The sequence below is a fragment of the Babylonia areolata genome, chromosome 10 (genome assembly GCF_041734735.1).
Source record: "Babylonia areolata isolate BAREFJ2019XMU chromosome 10, ASM4173473v1, whole genome shotgun sequence".
Classification (NCBI taxonomy): domain Eukaryota; kingdom Metazoa; phylum Mollusca; class Gastropoda; order Neogastropoda; family Buccinidae; genus Babylonia; species Babylonia areolata.
The window spans coordinates 14,782,945-14,804,725 of record NC_134885.1 but is presented as its reverse complement, the minus strand read 5'-3'; the positions used below and the strand labels follow the sequence as shown (position 1 = coordinate 14,804,725).

At 40.1% G+C, this 21,781-nt stretch overlaps 1 protein-coding gene across 1 annotated transcript in view; it reads left to right on the top strand.

The window, feature by feature from the left end:
* The window catches only part of LOC143286665 (cell surface hyaluronidase CEMIP2-like), a 104,366-nt gene that overhangs the window by 38,856 nt on the left and 43,729 nt on the right, over positions 1–21,781 (top strand). The window contains 3 exon segments of the mRNA XM_076594301.1: positions 10,652–10,721; positions 11,514–11,651; positions 14,438–14,440. Of these exon segments, the coding sequence (XP_076450416.1) occupies positions 10,652–10,721; positions 11,514–11,651; positions 14,438–14,440 (211 nt within the window).

The window sequence follows — 21,781 nt, the reverse complement described above, 5'->3', positions numbered from 1 at the left end:
TATCTGTGGTGAGTGGGGCTGACGTGGTACCACTGTATGTGTGGTGGTGACGTGGTGACACTGTATGTGTGGGGGTGACGTAGTAACACTTTATCTGTGGGGGTGAAGTGGTAACACTGTATGTGTGGTGGTGACGTGGTAACACTGTATGTGTGGTGGTGACGTGGTAACACTCTATGTGTGGTAGTGACGTGGTAACACTGGTAACACTGTATGTGTGGTGGTGACGTGGTAACACTGTATGTATGGTGGTGACGTGGTAACACTGTATGTGTGGGGGTGACGTAGTAACACTATATCTGTGGGGGTGACGTGGTAACACTGTATGTGTGGGGGTGACGTGGTAACACTGTATGTGTGGTGGTGACGTGGTAACACTGTATGTGTGGGGGTGACGTAGTAACACTATATCTGTGGGGGTGAAGTGGTAACACTGTATGTGTGGTGGTGACGTGGTAACACTGTATGTGTGGTGGCGACGTGGTAACACTATATCTGTGGTGGGTGGGGATGACGTGGTACCACTGTATGTGTGGTGGTGACGTGGTAACACTACATCTGTGGGGGTGACGTGGTAACACTGTATGTGTGGGGGTGACGTGGTAATACTTTATCTGTGGGGGTGAAGTGGTAACACTGTATGTGTGGGGGTGACGTGGTAACACTGTATGTGTTGTGGTGACGTGGTAACACTTTATCTGTGGGGGTGAAGTGGTAACACTGTATGTGTGGTGGTGACGTGGTAGCACTGTATGTGTGGTGGTGACGTGGTAACACTGCATGAGTGGGGGTGACGTGGTAACACTATATCTGTGGTGGTGACGTGGTAACATTGTATGTGTGGTGGTGACGTGGTAACTCAATATCTGTGGGGGTGACGTGGTAACTCTATATCTGTGGGGGTGACGTGGTAACACTACATCTGTGGAGGTTACGTGGTAACATTACATCTGTGGGGGTGACGTGGTAACTCAATATCTGTGGGGGTGACGTGGTAACTCTATATCTGTGGGGGTGACGTGGTAACACTGTCTGGGGGGGGGGGGGGGTGACGTGGTAACACTATATCTGTGGGTGACGTGGTAACACTACATCTGTGGAGGTGACGTGGTAACACTACATCTGTGGGGGTGACGTGGTAACACTACATCTGTGGAGGTAACACTACATCTGTGGAGGTAACGTGGTAACACTTCATCTGTGGAGGTGACGTGGTAACACTATATCTGTGGGGGTGACGTGGTAACACTACATCTGTGGAGGTGACGTGGTAACACTACATCTGTGGGAGTGACGTGGTAACTCTACATCTATGGGGGTGATGTGGTAACACTATATCTGTAGTGGTGACGTGGTAACACTATATCTGTGGAGGTGACGTGGTAACACTACATCTGTGGTTGGTGGGGGTGACGTGGTAACACTATGTCTGTGGTGGGTGGTGGTGACGTGGTAACACAACATCTGTGGGGGTGACGTGGTAACACTACATCTGTAGAGGTGACGTGGTAACACTACGTCTGTGGTGGTGACGTGGTAACTCTACATCTGTGGTGGTGATGTGGTAACACTACATCTGTGGGGGTGACGTGGTAACACTATATATGTGGTGGTGACGTGGTAACACTACATCTGTGGAGATGACGTGGTAACACTATATCTGTGGTGGGTGGTGGTGACGTGGTAACACAACATCTGTGGGGGTGACGTGGTAACACTACATCTGTGGTGGGTCCCTCTTTCGTTTTGTTACTTAACGTTGTTTGCACGTTTTGTTTCGAACCCCAGCAATACCTATTCACTTTTACTGTTTTGAGATGGCTGGTTAGCTTGTGTGTGTTTGAGTTCAGAGTTAAGATACATATTTCTACTTTTCATCACGATACTTCCCGCATAATTTTTTCTTTCCTGGTACTGTGAATGCCAAGAATAGATGTCTTGAATATGGTTGCCAAACCTAAGTACATACGTTCGTTCAGGAACTGTCATAGTTGGGAAAAAAAAATTGTCATGAGTAAATGTGTGTGTGTGTTTTTTTTTTTTTGTGTGTGTGTGTGTGTTTGTGTGTTTTTTTTATGGTGTGTCTTTTTTTTCTCTCCCCCCCCCCCCCTTGTACACAAGGTTATATTTTGACATTTCACGACATCAGTGTGATTCAACATTCACATAGCAAACAAAACATTTGGTCCATCAATGATCATCGAAAAAAATCATTAATTGTTGAGATACAAGGGTTATTTTTCAATATGATAATACTTATAATAGTAATAATAAGATGAAGAACAATAACAAATAATAAAGAACAAGATAAACAAGATACCAAATGTCACATCATGGCATGTATTCATGTTGACATAGCTTCAAGGAGCACCCGTTTTTTGTGTTTTTGTTGTTGTTGTTGTTGTTGTTTATTTTTTTTTTTTTTATAAAGTGTTATTAAAGGATTAATATAATTATGTTATCCATTACTTGTGGCAGCTTGCTTCTTTTATCAAAATTAAAGTACAAACATGTCAAATTTTGCAGTATATTCATTTCTGATATTGTTAAAAATTCTATCAAACATGCATCATTCATATACTGTATTATGATGACAGTTTTCATTTTACTCAATGTTCTATTACCAGCACAGAGTATGGTAGCCATTTTTTTAACAAAATCACAGTACTTCATTTCCATTGTGTGTACATGCTTTTCTAACTTGTATCTATACTTGAGGTCAAGCAGGAATGCTTGCAGAGTTGGTTTTATTTGGTTGATTCTACTCCTGTGTATAAAAACTTTTGCCCAAAATAACATTAAAACTAAAGTATCATCCATTGTATTTTTATCATCAGTTCCAAACAATGCCAATTCAAAGTTCAATGACAGTCGTTCACAGTTTTCACATTTCTCTCTCAATAACTTATTAAAATCCTGCCAAAAGGTTTGCGAAACTGGATAAAACCATAAATAATGTTGCACTGTGTCTTTTTCAGTATAACAGAAATTACATTTGTCATCGTCAACTACACCCATATTTTTTAGGACAATATTTGATACTAAAATTCCATGACATATTCTAAGCTGAAACCATTTCATCTTTATTTCTTTGATTCTATTTATCTTTTTCAATGTTTTCTTCCAGTCAGTCTGAGTACCTAACCTATTTTCCCATTTCATAAAAGCTTTCATATCAAAAATTTCGTTTTTCTCCAAGATCATATCGTAATAATCTGTGTTCCCTTTTTTACCCCACAAATGGTTTCTAACGCCCTACTATTTTCATTGTTGTGATGATTCTCTAACACTATATTTCTTTTTCTGGTGTATTCTTTGATTGATTGAATGCAACTAAGGTAATTAAGGTAATTCGTTCTTATTCCCCACTTCTTAAAAAAAAGTCTTCCTGCCTTAAAAACTGGCAGTTTTCATCCAGAATATCATGCACGAAAAATGCATTTTTTGCTGTCCAGTTATTAAAATGAAAAGGATTGTTGTTGATTCTAAATTTAGCATTGAAAAAGATGGGTTCAGCTAATAACTCTTTACTGTTATCTAGTTCAGTGTGTGTGTTGAAATTGTCATAAGCTTTCATAGCGTCTTTCCAAAAGTTATTATAATTATCTTTTAAGAACCTCTTCGAGCCATAGCAGTTTAACCTAGCTATTTCCGGGCAAGTGGTTTGTAATATTCTTTTTCTATTTGAAATTTCCTACATAGAGGGACAGTTTCAGTGCTTGTATAAATGCATGTATGCTTGGTAATCCAATGTCCCCATTTTCAATACTGTGAACTGAGTGTATTCGTTTTACTTTGTCCGGCTTCTTGTCCCATACAAATTCAAGACACATATTCTGAAGTTTTTTAATTTCACTGTCTGGTGGGTTTGGTAACAACATCCACAAGTATACTAGTTTAGACAGTACGAGGGATTTTAATATAGCTACCCTTCCTAGTGGTGTACACGATCGTTTAGACCAAATCTTGAATAAATTTCTAACTTCCATTAGTTTGTCTTCTACGTTAAATTCTGTCAAGCGTGGTAGATCATTCATAAACCAAATGCCAAGGATTTTAAATTTCTTAGGATTCCAATTGATACGTTTTTCTGTTAAATACTTTACATTTGAATTCTTATTTCTACCTAACCATACATTAACTGTTTTTTCAATATTTAATTTTAAACCTGAAATTTCTTCAAAAGAATTTAATGTATCAAATAACTGATTGTAAGATTTTCTATCTCCGTCAAGCGTGAATGAAGTGTCATCTGCAAACTGGCTTATTTTGAATTCTATGTCTGAAATCTGTATCCCTTTAATTTCTTCATCTTCCCGAATTTTACATGCTAGTATCTCTGCACACAATACAAATAAATAGGGTGATAGTGGATCCCCTTGTCTACACCCTCTGTCTATGGGGAAGCTTCGAGACCTTTTTCCGTAAACTATCACATAGGTTTTGATATTATTATAAAATGTATGTATCCATTGACTAATATCCTTTCCAAAACCAAACGCTTTCAGAACATTTTGAATATAATTCCAATTGACAGAGTCAAAGGCTTTCTCAAAGTCTATGGAGACTAAAAGACCAGGCAGGTTTCTTTTTTCTAGTTTATCACGTCGTACAATGTTCGTATATTGTCTCCTATGTAGCGTCCTGCTATAAACCCTGTCTGGTCCTCGTGAATAAGTTTTGGTAATACTGTTTTCATCCGGTTTGCAATACAAGTTGACCCAATTTTATAAGTGATATTAAGGAGAGAAATTGGTCGCCAGTTTGTTAAGTATTCCATAGGTTTATCTCCCTTCAGTAAACATATTACAAGTCCTTCTTTTTGTGTGATAGACATTTCCCCTTTAGTAAAGCCCTCATTTAGTGATCGAATTACAAAATCTCCTAGCTGTCTCCAAAAGAACTTAAAAAAAAATTAACAGTCATTCCGTCAGTTCCTGGGCTTTTGTCGTTTTGTATGTTTTTTAATGCTTGTGAAGCTTCTTCTTTACTTATCAGTCCCTCTAATTCGTCAGATTCGTCTTTATTCAATGTTGGTACTTTTGTGTAAAGATCGATATCTATCATTATACAATTTCTTTTTTTATAAAGTTCCTCGTAAAACGTCTTTGTTTCTTCTAACATTTCTTCTCTATCCGATAAAACTCTACCGTCTCTTTCACCAGTTTCAACATCTGTTTGCTTACAAAGTGTCTTTTCTCCAATGAACAAAAATATTTATCTATTTTTTCCCCTTGAGATGCCCATCTTGCCTTAGACCTTAAAAATATTCCTTCCATTTTTGTTTTCCTAAATTCAGCTAGATGTAATTTTTTTTCTCATTCAGCAGTATTAGATCACCTTCGTTTATGGGTGACTTTCTCTCTAAATTTTGTATTTCGTTTTCTAATTTTTGTTCACGCTGTTTTGATTCCCTTGTCCTATGTATGCTATATGTAATTGACTTTGCTCTGAATGTGTGTTTGTGTGTGTGTGTGTTTTTTTGTTTTTGTTTTTTTGTGGTGTTTTTTGTTTGTTTGTTGTTGTTGTTTGTTGTTGTTTTCTTTTCTTTTTGTTTTTGTTTTGGGGTGTGTTTTTTTTTGAACGAATGTTTCATACTAAAATGACATCTGGTTTGAATGAGGGCTGACCCAAAAGTCTGTCACTGCGAACTGGACACCAACTTCTAGGACAAGTCGCTAACTGTTGTTTTGCCCGACAGCAGACATAAAATAGGCAAAGTGAAACCTTCATACTAAATCAGTTTAGACATAAATGCATGACCTTTCTCGATCGCAGTTCCTCGTCGTTTACCGTTTTTAGACATAAAGTAGAGGCAGCAGAGTGGTGCGCTCCCATTGTTGCTGTTTCAAGAGTAAATAGAAAAATCAAAATTTGTGTGTTTTTTCACAAAACTCAACAAAAGCGTACTCTTCCGACAACTGATCATCTTCTGGCACAACTTTCTGGAGCTACTGTTTTCAGTAAAATAGACTGCAACAATGGATTCTTCCAGGTACCATTGAATGAAGAGCCTCGGAAGTTTCATCGCTCCATTTGTGAGGTTGTTTCAAACGTCTTCCTTTCGGAATTTATTCGAGATCTGAAATATTTCAGAGAGAAAGACTCACATTCTCTGAGGGATAGCAGGAGTCATCTGTGACAGAGATGATATATTAATTAATCATTGGAAATGGTAAAGAGGAACCTGACGAACGACTCCGATCAGTCCTTCAGAGAAAGAAAGATGCTGGAGTGACCCTCAATGAAAAATGTGTCTCTGCTGGTTACACCATCCATTTTCTTGGGCATATTATATCAAAAGAAGGAATTGACATTGACCCAGAGAACGTGATGGCAATATCTAAACAGCCAAGGCCATAAAAAACGAGGCTGAAGTGCACAGACTACTGAATATGGTCAATCACATTGTAAAGATTGCACCCAATCTGGCTGAGACCACCAAAACATCTCAGAGATCTTTTGAAACAGATGAGACATTTTGGATTTGGGAGGAACCACAAGAAAATCAAGTACAGCACCAGTGGTGATTCGCTACAGTCCAGGGAAGACAACCAAAGTTTCAGCCGGTGCATCATCCCATGGATTGGGAGGTGTGCAATTTCAAAAAGAAGAAGACTGGGAGTCAGTTTTCTGTGAGTAAAGATCGCTAACCAACTCTGAACAAAGATATGCTAAGGTGGAAAATGTGGCATTTGCACTTACGTGGTGTTGTGACAAATTTGCTAACTTTCTAACTTTCTTGTTGGACTGTTTAGTTTCACGATTGAAACAGATTACAAGCCTTCTCGCTTTGAAGAAAACTATGCAATTGGACGAGTTGACACTACGCATCCAAAGACTTAGGATGAGAATGATGTGCTTCTCATACTAAATAGTGCAAGTGCAAGGAAGAGCCTTTTTACCTGCAGATGCACCGTCTTGGGTCTCTGTGGGTGTTCCCGCTGAACTGGATCGCTTCGTGGAGTTCGAGACTCAACTGTTTGTCAAAGCAGTTATTGTCTTGTCTTGTCTATAATCTTGTGGTAATCCATATACAAGGCAACAATCCACGATAGGGGGGTCCGCTGTAGATGACTGGTGTCTGTGTGCGACCATTAAGCCCCCTAGTTCAGCCACGAGAACCCGGGCCCCACACAGCATCTTTAAAAAAAACACACACAAAAACTGTCCTGTAGGCCCCAGTCCCTGTCTTGAATGACTGAGGGGAAATGGCTGAGATTATGTGGTCTGGAATCTGGTTCCACAGGCGGAAAGCTGAAGGGAAGAGGGGGTGCTTGTGGGAGTCAGTGCGGGAAAAGGGTACCTGTAGTTTCTCTGGGGGGCCTGGGACAGTTCTAATTGTCTGCACTGAAGTACCTTCATGGGGTGCCACCTCAACCAAACCACCCATGATCTTGTACATCATGTTGGTCTTGGCTGCAGTGCGGCGCAGTTTGAGGGAGTCGAGTTCCAGCCTGGTGATAAGCTCGGTTGCACTGGTGGTGGGGCGGAAGTCATGCACAATTCGCCGAGCTGATCTGCATTGTACCATCTCTAGGTTGGTTGCGAGATACTGTTGCGGGGGGTCCCAGACTGGTGCAACATATTCTAGGATGGGCCTCAAAAGCTGCTTGTAGCATGTTGTCTGGGTGGTGTAGGGGCATCCTCTCAGGTTCCTATTCATGAAGGCACTGGTCTTGTCTGCCTTTGCTGTTGTGGCCTACATGTATGCTCCCAGTGAAGATCTTTAGACAACTCTACGCCCAGGTATTTGGCTTTCTCCACCTTCTGGAGTTACTCGTTATGCAAAAAGTAGGTGGTAGGGAAGGGCATTTTCTTCCTTGTCACTGAGAGGACATGACATTTGCTGGAATTGAATGACATTTGGCAGATCTTCTCACAGCGCTCAAGTTCGTTCAGATCTTCTTGGAGGGCGTTGGTATCTGCTTGGGACCTGATCTGCCGCTATAGGATGGTGTCATTGGCATACAGACGGATCGTGGATCTGATGTTTTTGTTGACGTCATTGATGCAGATGACAGGGTCGGGGCAAGGACTTTACCTCTGAGGAATCCTAGAGGTCACTTGGCCGATGGTGGTGCTCTGTGCTTCAACGTTCAGTTGCTGGGTTCTGTTGGTGAGGAACTCTTCAATCCAGCGAAGTGTTTGTCCACGGATTCCGTAGTGACAGAGTTTGAGAAGGAGGTGGCGGTGAGGCACCTTGTCAAAGGCCTTCAAGAAGTCCAGCAAGATGGTATCCGTATGTCCTCCCTCGTCAAGCGCTGCTGCCAGGTCATCCTCTGTGATTCGCAGGATCATCTTTTGTGAAATCCGTGCTGGGCAGCGACAATGATATTGTGTTTGTCAAAGTGTGATATGATAGCACTTCGAATGATGTGTTCCATCAGTTTGCCAGAGACGGATGTCAGGGAGATGGGACGGTAGCTTGAAGGGTTTCATGCAAGTTACATGAGATCATGGAGAATCTGAATCAAGGTGTTATTTGTAGCCAAGTTAAAAACTATTGCCAGTCACAGTGGCCGGAAAAAGCAAGGCGAGATCCAGCTCTGAAACCGTACTGCACAGTACGAAATAACCGACAGTGGAAATGTCAAACCCGTCCGGTCATCCCCGCAAATCTACAAGCAGATAATAATCCCGCAACGCTTGCATGAAAGACACCAAGGCACTGTGAAATGCAGAGCGCTTTCCAGAGGCTGTGTTTCGTGGCCAAGGTTACCTCAGCAAATTTAGAAGATTTCTGACAGCTCAGTTTGTAAAAAGAAAGAGAACTTAATCCAGAGCCACTGCAACAAATAAATATTTTTGACTGTCCATGGCAGAGATTTAGAATTCTTTTTTGAATGAAAAATCATAATAATATGTGCTGATATTAGATTATTACTCGAGGTGGATTGAAATTGCCCATCGGAAACAAATTACTTAATCTGTTATCATTGAGTACATTAAATCAATATTTGCTCGCAATGGAATTCCGGATACAGTAGTATCAGATAATGGAATACAGTTTAGCTCATGACATTTTGTACAATTTGCACAATCATACTGCTTCACTCGCCTGAAGAGTAGTCCGTTACATACACAAGGAAACGAGGAAACCGAAAGAGCTGTCAACTATCAAAACGCTGTTTAACCCTGGCAGATGATGCATACATAACTCTTCTGAGCCACCGTTCATCACTTCAACTTGGAGCGAGTTCTGCAGAACTACTGATATGAAGAAAACTGAAAACCCGAGTTCCAGCTCTTCAACGCAGACACAACCAACAGTTCAAAAAACATCTCCACCAAAGGCAACATCTATTGTGCCAGACCAGCAGTTTCAATAGCGAGAATATTGCATGTCTGCTTAAGTTCAAAATGACCACGGGTTTTCTGATAGTCCGCAATGTTGTCGAAACACACAGTCAACGCCAACCGTTTTCACTAGAAGTGGCCGACGTGCTAGAATCCCACAAAACTTCATTTGTAGATCTCTTGTAGATTGATTGATCAATAACTGAGTTCCTGTTGTATTCTATCGAGTAAGTTGCGAGTTTTTAGCCTGCTTAAAAGGTAAAGGGTTCAATATGTTCAGCAAGTTCAAGGTGAACATCGACACCTGTAGCTATTAAAGTTCTGTTATTACTGCACAACTTGATATTTAGCATCAGTAAGTGGGGTGTACAGTAATGGTCCTTGACCTTTGTTATACATTGTAAACAAGCCTCGCTCAGGTGCTGGACAACTGACCAAATCAGAAACGAGGGACGTCACGGACTGTGAACCGGGCCCCAATGTCAAGGACAAGTTGCCAACTGTTGCTCTGCCCGACGAAGTAATTTTACCGATTTACAATTACAACAAATCCTATAACTGTCAGACAGTTGAAGAAAACTGCGAAAAATGCCATCCAAATTTGAAAACTAGGTAGCAGTACGACTGATATTTCGTCATCAGTGCCAGGATTCGTTGAACTGTGCCGTTTGAAACACAATCATCACCAGCATCACGAACCGAAATATTTGGATCCTCTCTTCAGCTGCACTCTTTGAAAGCTAAACAGTTTGCTCGTTCAAAGTGTCACATAGACGTCTGCATCCGTACTTGTCTTTAAATCGGGTTTCCTCGTTTGAAACAATCAGTCCAGCAGCAATGTGTCGTATTTGACACACATTTTTGTCTCAATGCACAACTTTTAAATCGGCATGAATTTTGATGGGACCATTTCCAAGTTTGAGCCTTGTCAACATATGGCAAGATTCATTTTTTGGACAGGTGTAACATCTTCAGTGATGTCATACAATTAAACTAGATATAGCGTCATCATAGCTTTGTGCATATTCATAGCACAAAAGCTATAGGTATGTTTTATCACAGTACATGTGGAAAGTACTATTTACAGTTCAGAGAGGGCAACCTATCTACGATTTATTGTCCATATTCAATTATGTCTGTTTTGTTATTATAAACACCAGAGGTTTCAGAGGGCTGATCCAAAAGTCTTCTTAGTTCATAACTGAACAAAGACAGTCAAATTATTGAGTTCATAAATAGAACCAAGCGACTGTAGCCTGTCGTGTGGATGTTGTGAGTGTTTTTGTGCATGGTGTATATGCGTGTGTGCGTGCTTCTTTTACATCAGATCCATTGTATGACTATGTCGCAGCGGTCTCGCGTCCTTCTGGCTGACCCATCCCAACAATAACATCACCAGCAATGTGGCTGCGGGAGGCGATGTGAGTTCACGGATTGATTCATATCTGTCTGCTTCCGCATGGTTTACACGTGCACGCTGTGTGTTGCCAGGACAGGGTTGCATGAGCTGGACCTGGCGTGTGATTTAAAATAGAGTTGGACTGATCAGCTGTGTGGCGCCAGTTGCTGAGCGAGAGGCGGGTGGATTTATGACTGGCAAAGTTGCGTTCCAAGTTAGCCTAATTGCCCTAATTTTCCATTGCTGACTAAGCAGTAAAACATTTATTCTCTCTCTCTCTCTCTCTCTCTCTCTCTCTCTCTCTCTCTCTCTCTCTCCACCCCCCCTCTCTCTCGCGTCCACCTGCGACAAAATTTTCCCCATTTATTTTCTTTCATGTACATATGTAATCAGATTTCATATGGTAAAGTACATTTTCTCCCACTATTGCTATGTGTGTCTCTGTTAGCGTCAACGTGTTATTTGATATAATGCAATATATATATATATATATGTGTGTGTGTGTGTGTGTGTGTGTGTGTGTGTGTGTGTGTGTGTTTGTTTGTTTCTATTAACACCATGCTGGTATTTTTATTTAGTATTGTGTGGTGCAGATCCTGTTCAGGGCGGGGACTGGATGTAAAAATCAACAACACATCCGTGTGCTTATATATTATCCTCGAAATGAAGAATATTGTCTTGTCTTCTATCTCTCTCTCTCTCTCTGTATATAAACAAGCATGATTTTTTGCTAATTCCACTTCCCTCTTAAAAGAAAACGAAATGATTGACTTAGTGATTATTGATTGATTGGGTCTATCTGTGTGTGACTCAGGGCGTGGGATTTTTCTTCATCTTCGCCTCTCTGCCCCTGGGCCCCTCCAGACAGAGACAGAAGGAGCTGGGCAGACCGCACAACCCCAAGCAGACACCCATCTTGGCCTTCAAAGGAAACGTGGCTCACTCTTGCAAGGTTGGTCCTTCTTTGTTTGTTCTGTCTTTGTCTGTCTGCCTTTGTCCGTGTCTCTACCTGAATGTAATGTGATAAAATGAAATAAAATGGAATAAAACGGAACAGAACAGAACATGGTATAATAGATGATAGCACAGAACAGTGCATAATAGAATGGAATATAATGTGTCTTGTATCGAAATCTGATGGTTCACAAGACAGCAAGACAAAAGGCTACAGTCATACAAATATGTTATTGATATTTCTCTAAACTGTCAGAAGATCCAAATTAAGGTGGTGGTATGGCTAATTTACTGAGACGAACACGTATGGGCGTACAGAAATGAGGTATCATAGTCATGGGACCCCCCCCCCCCCTCCCCCCACTCCCTCGCAGATTGGCATATTTAGACCCCATTGAATTTTCTTTTTCTTTTCTTTTTTCAAAGCGCATTAGTGGAATCAGTCAGTCTGTGTGTATGTCGGTGAAGCCATCACTCCACCCCCTTGCCTCGCCCACACCCTACCCCCTTGGGCTTCTTTTCACATTTGATCCGCTACCCTCGCGGCACCGATGTTACACCTTCGCCCACATGTTCGTTTTTTTTATTGTTTTTTTTTTTATATAGTGTTGTTGATGATGATGATGGTGAGGATGACAATGATAATAGTGATAATGATTACGATAATGATAATCATAATAGTAATGATAATGATGATAATAGTAATAGTACTACTAATAATTATTATTGTTATTATTATCATTGTTGTTATCGTTATCATTATCATAAAAAATGATGATTATGATAGCTTTTATTTATCTTGCAACAACAATCAAAAGAGACATCGAGAGTGAAATGTAGTGGTGGCAGTAGCATGGGGAAGAGGGAAATGTAGTGGTGGCAGTAGCATGGGGAAGAGGGAAATGTAGTGGTGGCAGTAGCATGGGGAAGAGGGAAATGGATAGAAAAGGCTCACATCACATTGCAGTAAGACATGTTAAAGGAGCACACAACAACGACAAAACAAAACAAAAAGAAATGTCAAAATGAGCATATGGCGGAAAGATACGGTAGAATGATTTAAGTTTGATGTTAAAATGAGCATATGACGGAAAGACACGGTAGAATGATTTTAGTTTGATGTTAAAATGAGCATATGGCGGAAAGACACGTTAGAATGATTTAAGTTTGATGTTAAAATGAGCATATGGCGGAAAGACACGTTAGAATGATTTAAGTTTGATGTTAAAATGAGCATATGGCGGAAAGACACGGTAGAATGATCGAAGTTTAATGTTGAAATGAGAATATGACGGAAAGACACGTTAGAATGATACTGCAGTATGCGAAATGGAATAATTTTATGTGCATTGTTCTTGCTGCCTCTCTTTGAGTCTAGGCTTTTAGAAACAGAAGAAGCACAGAGGGAATTTTTTGTCACATGTGGATCGGTTTGAGTTAAGGTGATAATACTTGTTCGTCAGTGCAGTTCTCGTCAACAGAGCCCTATAGCATTTAATAAAACATAGACTTGGACATGCAAGAACCAGAGCACAAAAGCAACAAATCCAACAAGAATACACCTTGAAGAACACAGAAGTAAAGAGGAGTGCAAGAAGGGACAAGAGGAGATTGGTGGGTAAGCTTGCTAGAAATGCAGAGGAAGCAGCGGACAAAAACGACATGAGGACACTCTACAACATCACCCGACAGCTGTCAGGGAGGAAAGCCAACACCAACCGACCAGTTCAGGGGAGAGATGGAGCGATACTCAGTAAACCGACAGACCAGTTAGACCGGTGGAGGGAGTATTTTAGCGGCCTTCTCAGCGGTGCACCAGTTGCAGATCCTCCAGTCCTTGAAGAAGGGGAAGATCTGAACATCAACCTGGGCCCTATCAGCAAAGAGGAAATAATAAAGGTCATCAAGAAGATGAAGAGTGGGAAAGCACCAGGACCAGACAGCATTCCTCCAGAAGTTTTGAAAGCAGACCCGAACACCACAGCAGACAACCTCATCAGCGTCCTACAGGAAGCATGGGAAAAGGAAGATATACCTGAGGAATGGATGACGGGCTACATTGTGAAGCTTCCAAAGACAGGAGATCTCAGCGACTGCCAAAACTGGAGAGGGATACAGCCTCTCTCAATACCCAGCAAAATTTTCACCAGGGTGATTCTGGAGAGGATCAGAACTGTCGTCGACGCCACACTGAGAGAGGAACAAGCAGGATTCCCGGCCGGGAGATCATGCACCGACCAGATTGCAACTCTATGCATCCTCATTGAGCAATTGCTAGAGTGGCAGTCACCCCTATACGTCAACTTCGTCGACTACAAAAAGGCGTTTGACATGGTGGACCGGACAACAATCTGGCAAATCCTCAGACACTACGGCATGCCTCAAAAGATCGTCAGTGTCATCCAGAGCCTCTACAGAGACACCAGCTGCAGAGTCATCCACAACGCCGACCTGTCACCATCTTTTGAGGTCAATACCGGAGTCAGGCAAGGATGCCTGCTATCTCCTCTAATCTTCTCACTTGTGATTGACTAGGTGATGAAGACCAGCATGGACCAACCCAGAGGCATACAATGGACCCTCACGAGAAAGCTTGAAGATCTCGACTTTGCAGATGACATCGCCCTGCTGTCGCACTCTCAAGGACACATGCAAGACAAAACAGAGAGACTGAGCAACGTCGCCAGGACTACAGGACTGGAGATCAACGTGGGGAAAACAAAGAGCATGCAGGTCAACGCCACACAGAAAGCGCCCATCAATATCGATGTACAGGCCATAGAGGATGTTGACCACTTCACCTACCTGGGCAGCATTGTCAGCAAGACAGGAGGAGCGGATGAAGATGTAAAGGCCAGGATCAGCAAGGCGCGTCATGCTTTTGTCACCCTCAGACGAGTGTGGAGGAACGAAAACCTCAGTCTGCGCACCAAGCTAAGGCTGTTCAACACCAATGTCAGGTCCGTGTTATTGTACGGTTCGGAGACCTGGAGACGCACAAAAAACCTGGACAGCAAATTGCAAGTCTTCATTAACACCTGTCTTCGCCAGATCCTGCGCATCAGATGGCCGGAGCGAATCTCCAACGAGGAACTCATGCGCTGGACGAAGCAAGACCAAATCACCAAGAGTATCCAGATGAGGAAGTAGAGTTGGGTTGAACACACCCTGCGTAGAGGACAGGCCCATATTCCATGCCACGCCTTGGACTGGAACCCACAGGAGAAGCGGAAGAGGGGACGACCAGTCACCACCGTGAGAAGAACTCAACAGGCAGAACTCAAGTCCACCAACATGACCTAGGGTTAAGTCAAGAGAACAGCCCAAGACAGAGCGAGATGGAGATCTGCAGTGCGGGCCCTATGTTCCGACCGGAACGAAGAGGATTAAGTTAATAGTTAAGTCAAGTTTTTGTTTGTGCACTGATATCAATACATGGAATGGACGCAGTTACTTGCCACATCATGCATGTCCTCTCCAGACAGGTTATTGATGCTGTCCATTTTGACACACCTCTTTTCTGTCATGCTAACTGTCCGAAGCATCATCACAGCAATTTCTGCAGGTAATAATAATATAATAATTATAATATAATCATATTAGAACAATAAGAAGAAGATGATAGAATAAGCATTGTGAACATCATCATAAACATAATCATAACAGCAGTCTTTGTAAATGCCAGTTTAATCTTCCCCGGAGTACACTGACATGAACAGAAAAAAAAACAACTGTCAGAGTACCCTGTTTCACCTCCACGTGTCACCTGTTAGTTCAATAAATAATGCCGAGCCACTACTCTATTTTTAGATCAGTGATGTCGAGCAAACTATAAACGTAAAGCTAGGAAATACCTTAAGTTTTGCTAACTACAAGAAAACAGAGTAAGTTTTGACCACAGTGGCTGACCATACAACACCAAATAAGCCATCCCATTGGCGCAGCCACAGAGTTTCATAACGCTTGCTCAGCGGAGCAGACACGCCGGACGCGGGCTATGGCTTACCTCTACGGAACAAAGTGTAAAAAGAGGGAGCTTATTTTTCTTTATTTTTTTTCTCCCAAACCCAACAATATCATCTTCTACATTTTGGATATGTCAGTGACAGGAATTGATCTACTGAACTGTTCCCATTAGAAATTTTAATTGACTTTGTTCTAGGTTAAATCAAAATCTGATCAAACTAATCTGTGTACCGATCAGAATGGATTTCTTCTAAATCATTTTGCCACAGGACAACACTTATTGCCATGGGTTCTTTTTCAGTGCGCCAAGTGCATGCTGCACACTGAACCTCATCCGAATAACCAGACTCTCGGTTTGATTTTCCAGTCAAACTTCTGAGAAAGGGTGGTATTCAGCTTGGTATCAGTGCTACACTGGGGAGATCGCCACACAGTGTGCAGCATCCTGAAGGTTATTTTGGTCTTGCTGAGACGGCTCTTGATGTCGCTGCCTGCTTCCCCATAGTATCTGACAGTGCTGCCCAGGTTCAAAAACTCTTCGGTTGTGTGTAGATCTCTTCCGTTTATTTGGATTGGTGAAGGGTTTAGAATGTTTCTTCCGGCTGATCATCAGGCCAGTTTACATTATGCATCCTTGTCTCACTCCTATCTTTACCTCGAAACTGTGTTCGCTGTTTCCTACTTTGCATGTGAAGTTGGTGTAAACGCTGTTGATGAGAAGGACGATCTACTGTGGAATGCCATAAGCTCGGGGTATACGCCATCGGCTTTCCATGTGGATGCTGTCACAGGCCTTCTCGAAATCTACAAAGTTGAAGCAGAGCCGTCTTTTCCACTCTGTATACTACCCAATGATATTACGCATGGTAGACATCCGATTAGTACATCCTCTTTTTTTTCTGGAAACCATGCCTGCTTGTTCTTGAGCTGCTCGTCTGTTGGAGCTGAAAATTGTTCTGTCTTGACTTTTGCAAGATTTTTTTCTTCCAACATTTCTTTATTCAAAGGTTTACAGATACAAACTTAATATACTCTGCGCATTAGAAGGTACAGGGTAACGGCATAATGATGTTCTAGATACTGACAAGTCCACAATAATATAATGTAAGCAAAATAATACACATTCAGTAATATGTTTCCATATAACTTGTACAAAACGTGCATATAGAGACCATTTTGTCAGAAATTTGTTACGTTCCATAGTTATGTTAAAAGCATACTTGTCTATTTCGTATTCCTGCTTGAGATCTTTACAAACATTTTGTAATGTTGGTTTTATTTCGTTGATTCTACATTTATATACATGGAATTAAGCTATCAATAAAATATTTGAGTAACATACAACAGTTTTTATCATGTTATGTCCAAAAAGCACCGGTACATCATTAAGGGTAAGTCACAATGTATGCACCTTTCTTTTAGATATCTTACAAATTATGTCCAGAAAGATTGTACATGGTTACACTGTCATTGATAATATAGGATTGTACCGTTTTTATCCTTGCAGAAATTACACTTATTATCATTATCTTGGAGTACTCCCATCTTCATTAGCACAGAATTTGTTACAAGAACATAATAACTTATTTTCATTTGGAACCATTTTAATCTTATCTCTTGGATTTTTCTTGCATTAAAAAAATATTCTTCCAATCAAGCTTGTTTTCAAAGTCCCATTTCTTACAGGCATTTGGTAGTTCTGGTTTACCTACTCGTACTTCGTGGAAATATTTTGTTCCCCTTGGAGCTTTTATCATTGTCGTATGTACTTTACTGAAGTTAGTTTCTTTATGATCATTGTTTTCAAACGTTATATTATTTTCTCTTAAAACATTTTTAATCGAGTAAACACAACCAAAGTATTCTAACGCTGGGACCCGAGTATCAATTATATCATGGAATCGATAAATATTAAGAAAATTTCCATTTCCTTTCACAAGATCTTTCATATAATAAACATTTTTCTTATCCAGCCTTCAAAATACAAAAGTTTACCATCTATCTTAAATTTGCTATTAAAAACAAAGGTTCCATCAAAATATGTTGCTTGTCATGTACCTCAGTTTTATCGTAAAATTCTGAATAACTACAGATTACATCTTTCCAAAAGGAATTACGCCCTCCCACTGTCAGAACAATTGGGCCATATTCTTGTAGCATTTCAACTTCTGGACATTTTTTAACAATATAGTTTTTTCCATTTTGGACAGTATGACAAATTATAGAATTGTTTCAACCATGTGAGTTTCAGAGAGTTCATAAATGATAGATTATGCGGAATATTGATACCTCCATTTTGTATACTGTGCACTGCCACTGATCTTTTAACTTTATCTCTTTTTTTGCCATACAAAATTAAAGCACATTTTTTGCAATTCCTGAATATTGTTATCTGGTGGATTTGGAAGCATAATCCACAAATAAATAAATTTTGATATGATGGACTTGAGGACAGCTACTCTTCCTAGAGGTGTAACTGACCCTTTTATCCATACGTTGGACAGGGTTTTTAAAAAAAAAATTTTTTTAGTTTCATTGAACTTATCAGTTATATTTAGTGCTGTTATATTATGCACATATTTAGCAAACCAGGGCCCTGAGATTTTTAAACTGTGGTGGATTCCAATTCATTTCTAAATTGGATTTTTGAAAATTGTATCACGATTACGTTAATTTCCCAGCCATACATTGCATGTTTCTTCATAATTCTTATTCTCAAGAATTTTGCAAGCCATTAATTCTGCACATAAAACAAACAAATAGGGTGAGAGTGGGTCTCCCTGCCTACATCCTCGTTCAGTTCGAATACTTGTAGATGGTTTACCATTAACCAATATTGAGGACTTTATATCAGTGGAAAACATTTCTACCCATCGACAGATATCCTCACCAAAACCAAAGTATTCTAAAACTGTATACATATATTTCCAACTAACTGAATCGAAAGCCTTTTCGAAGTCTATACAAACTAGTAGTCCTGGTAGACTTCTTTCCTTAAGATAGTAGATTGTATCATATGTAAGCCTTAAATTATTTCCAGATATCTGCTGGCGATAAAACCCGTTTGATTTTCAATAAGTTTATCGAGGACTGTTTTAATTCTGTTTTCTACACAAGAAGAACCTATTTTGTAAATTACGTTCAATGTTGATATGGGACGCCAGTTTTTAAGATATTCTCTGGGTTTATCTTCTTTTGGTAATCAAATTATAATTTTTTCTCTCTGTGTAATGGACATGTCTTATTTTCTTAAACCCTTCATTTAGAGAACGTACTACAAAAGCGCCTAGATGTTTCCAGAAAAAAAAATTGAAGAAGTCAACTGTCATTCCGTCTGTTCCTGGGCTTTTACCATTTTTCATATTTTTAGTGCTTGTGATGCCTCTTTCAATGTTATTGTGCCTTCTATTGAGTTTGCTTCAATCTGTGTTAATTTAGGGGAACTGTGTGCGTATTTTTCTAGCTTAATGTCTTTATCTTCCCACTCCTCATATAATTTTTTATGATGCTCCTTTGTTTCTTGCAACTTATCTTCTATCTTTCCTAAATGTTTACCATTCTTAGATACAAGTTCTAACATTTGATTGCTAACATAGTGCCTCTTTTCAAGGTAACAAAAGTATTTTGACACTTTTTCTTCTTGTGCAGCCATCTACCTTTACTTCTGATCAATATTCCTTGTATTTTATTTTTCTGCTGTATTTGCTGCAGTGGATTTGCAAGGATTTTGCTTGGAATTGACAGAAGGGTGATTCCACTCCAGTTGTTGCAGTATCTCAGGGTGCCATTCTTTGGAATCTTAACAGTGACCCCATTTGTCCAGTCATCTGGTATCTTCTTCACATCCCATATGGCTGTAATGAGTGGTGAAATCATTTAAGCCGCAGTAATTTAAAGACGCACCTATTTCTACTTCACCAAGCATGATGCATACAAATGAGTGCCTGTTTGTGTATAGTGATGTGTTTTGGGGATGGGGGAGGGTGTGACTGCTTTTCAATTTTGCATTTTGAATGTAGATTTTTATTTTATTGTGACATGTGTGACCGATGCTAAGAGCTGGAAGTGAATGTTGAGTGATTTTGATATGTTTTTTGTTTATTTTGATATCTGGAATTGTTTTAAGTGTTGTGATAGGGTTTTTCAGTAGTGTGATATGATATTGCTTTGTTTAGGCTTTTTCATGTGATATGTATGATGAATGTTGTGTGTGTGTGTGTGTGTGTGTGTGTGTGTGTGTGTGTGTGTGTGTGTGTGTAGACATTTTGTGCTTGAGTGCTTAGGTTGTCTTGTGCAGAGTGCTTTTTTCCCGTTCTGGACAGATCAGGTAGCTGTAATGATTTCTTTTGTATCGGATGGTTCAATAGTGACATCGTGGTCAGTGCCTGCATTTCTTATATCAGCATCAGTTGTTGATAGTCGTCTGTTCATAATTCTACTTAAGTGCTCCGCCCATCGAACTTCCGGTTCTGCTTCTGATGTAAGCAGACGCCCTCGTTTGTCTGCGATGGGTGCCTCAGTGGTTCCAGGGTACTTCCCACAGACTGTCTTGGTGATCTTGTACACTTCCCCTCGCTCTCCTCTTTTGGCTGGCTTGCACGGTTGTCCATGTATGTACTGTCCAGAGCTATGCCCGGTGGGAGCTTATGGACAGGTGGAAGGTAGAGGCCGGACAAAGTGCGATCCACTGGTTATCCAGGGTGGGGGTTAGCCACAGGGCAACAACCCGGGCTTATAACAAAGCAACAACGACAAAACAAAAATGTTGTTACGGATACAGCAACACAAGAAACCAACACTGCTGTTTAGATCACACAGACAGGTTATTTTATACATTTTGGCTGTACCGCTGCATTGCTCGTAACAAATGCCTTTATATTCTTTGAGATATGTGTGTGCTACCTTTTATGTATGTATATGGTCTCGCTATATATGTTTGTGTATTCTCCAGTATGCTACAGCCTAGACAGGCCCTATGTGAATTGAGCATCCTTATCCCCGAATCTGTGTCATATGGAACAAAATATCTGTGAATGGTTTTCATTCATGTGTTTTTTTCTTGTCCTCATTGCTATCTCTTTATATCTAAACTTATGTAATGTCACTTTGTGAGTGAATAAAAAAAAAAAGATAAAAAGAACAGTCCCAATAACAGAAAAAAACAATCAGGATTTTAGACAAAAACTCTGTTTTTATTCTTCCCTCAGATGTAATATGAGGAACAAAGGTTCCCGACAAAACTTGACACAGTCTGACAGGATGTGAACTGTTACAATTAGAAAGTGTGTGTGTGTGTGTGTGTGTGTGTGTGTGTGTGTGTGTGTGTGTGTGTGTGAATCAGAATCAGAATCAGAATCAATTTTAATGTCAATTAAACCTGAACAAGGTTTATAAGACACGCATGCAAAGTTACATGAAACCACGCACACAAAAAGCAAAAGCAAAACAAAAATAGATAAATGCTGAACAAGACATTGAATCACTCTTGCACGCTATGGCGTTTTTGACAGCAGTTACTGACAAATTTCCCAAATAGTCCCACAAGTTTGTCTTCCAGTATTAGCTGACTGGGTTTAATAATATTTGGAATGTAATTTTGAATTTTTTCTATGAATTCTACTCTAATTTCTTTGTATAATTCGCAGTCATCTAAGAAATGAAATTCATCCTCTATTGTTTGACATTGTAAACATAGTCTCCTTTCTTTTGGAATGTTGAAATATCGGCCTTTTTCTATTGCTAAATCATGACAGGATATTCTTAATTTGCACAATGATTGTTTTTGATTATAATTAAGATATCCTTCAAGCAAATAAGGCTCGGTTCTGTATTCACGAGTAACTTTACTATAGAATAGTAGTTTAGATTTATTTTCAGATTTGTTTCTCTTCCAGAATAAAACATATCCATATTCTAGTTTATTCATTATAACGTGGCTAAGTCTATGAATATTGAATGTTGACTGATTATTCCAAACGTGTCCTAAACCAAGATTCTGTAATATAATTTCAACGAAATTAATCCATGTTCGCTGTTTTGTTTCCTCTGTAAGCATATCATCATACACAATTTTGAAATACGAATTTTCTCGTGCCTGTGTTATATGAAACCAAAATTTTATTACTTGACAAATCACTTTTAAACTTAAGGGGTATTTACCTA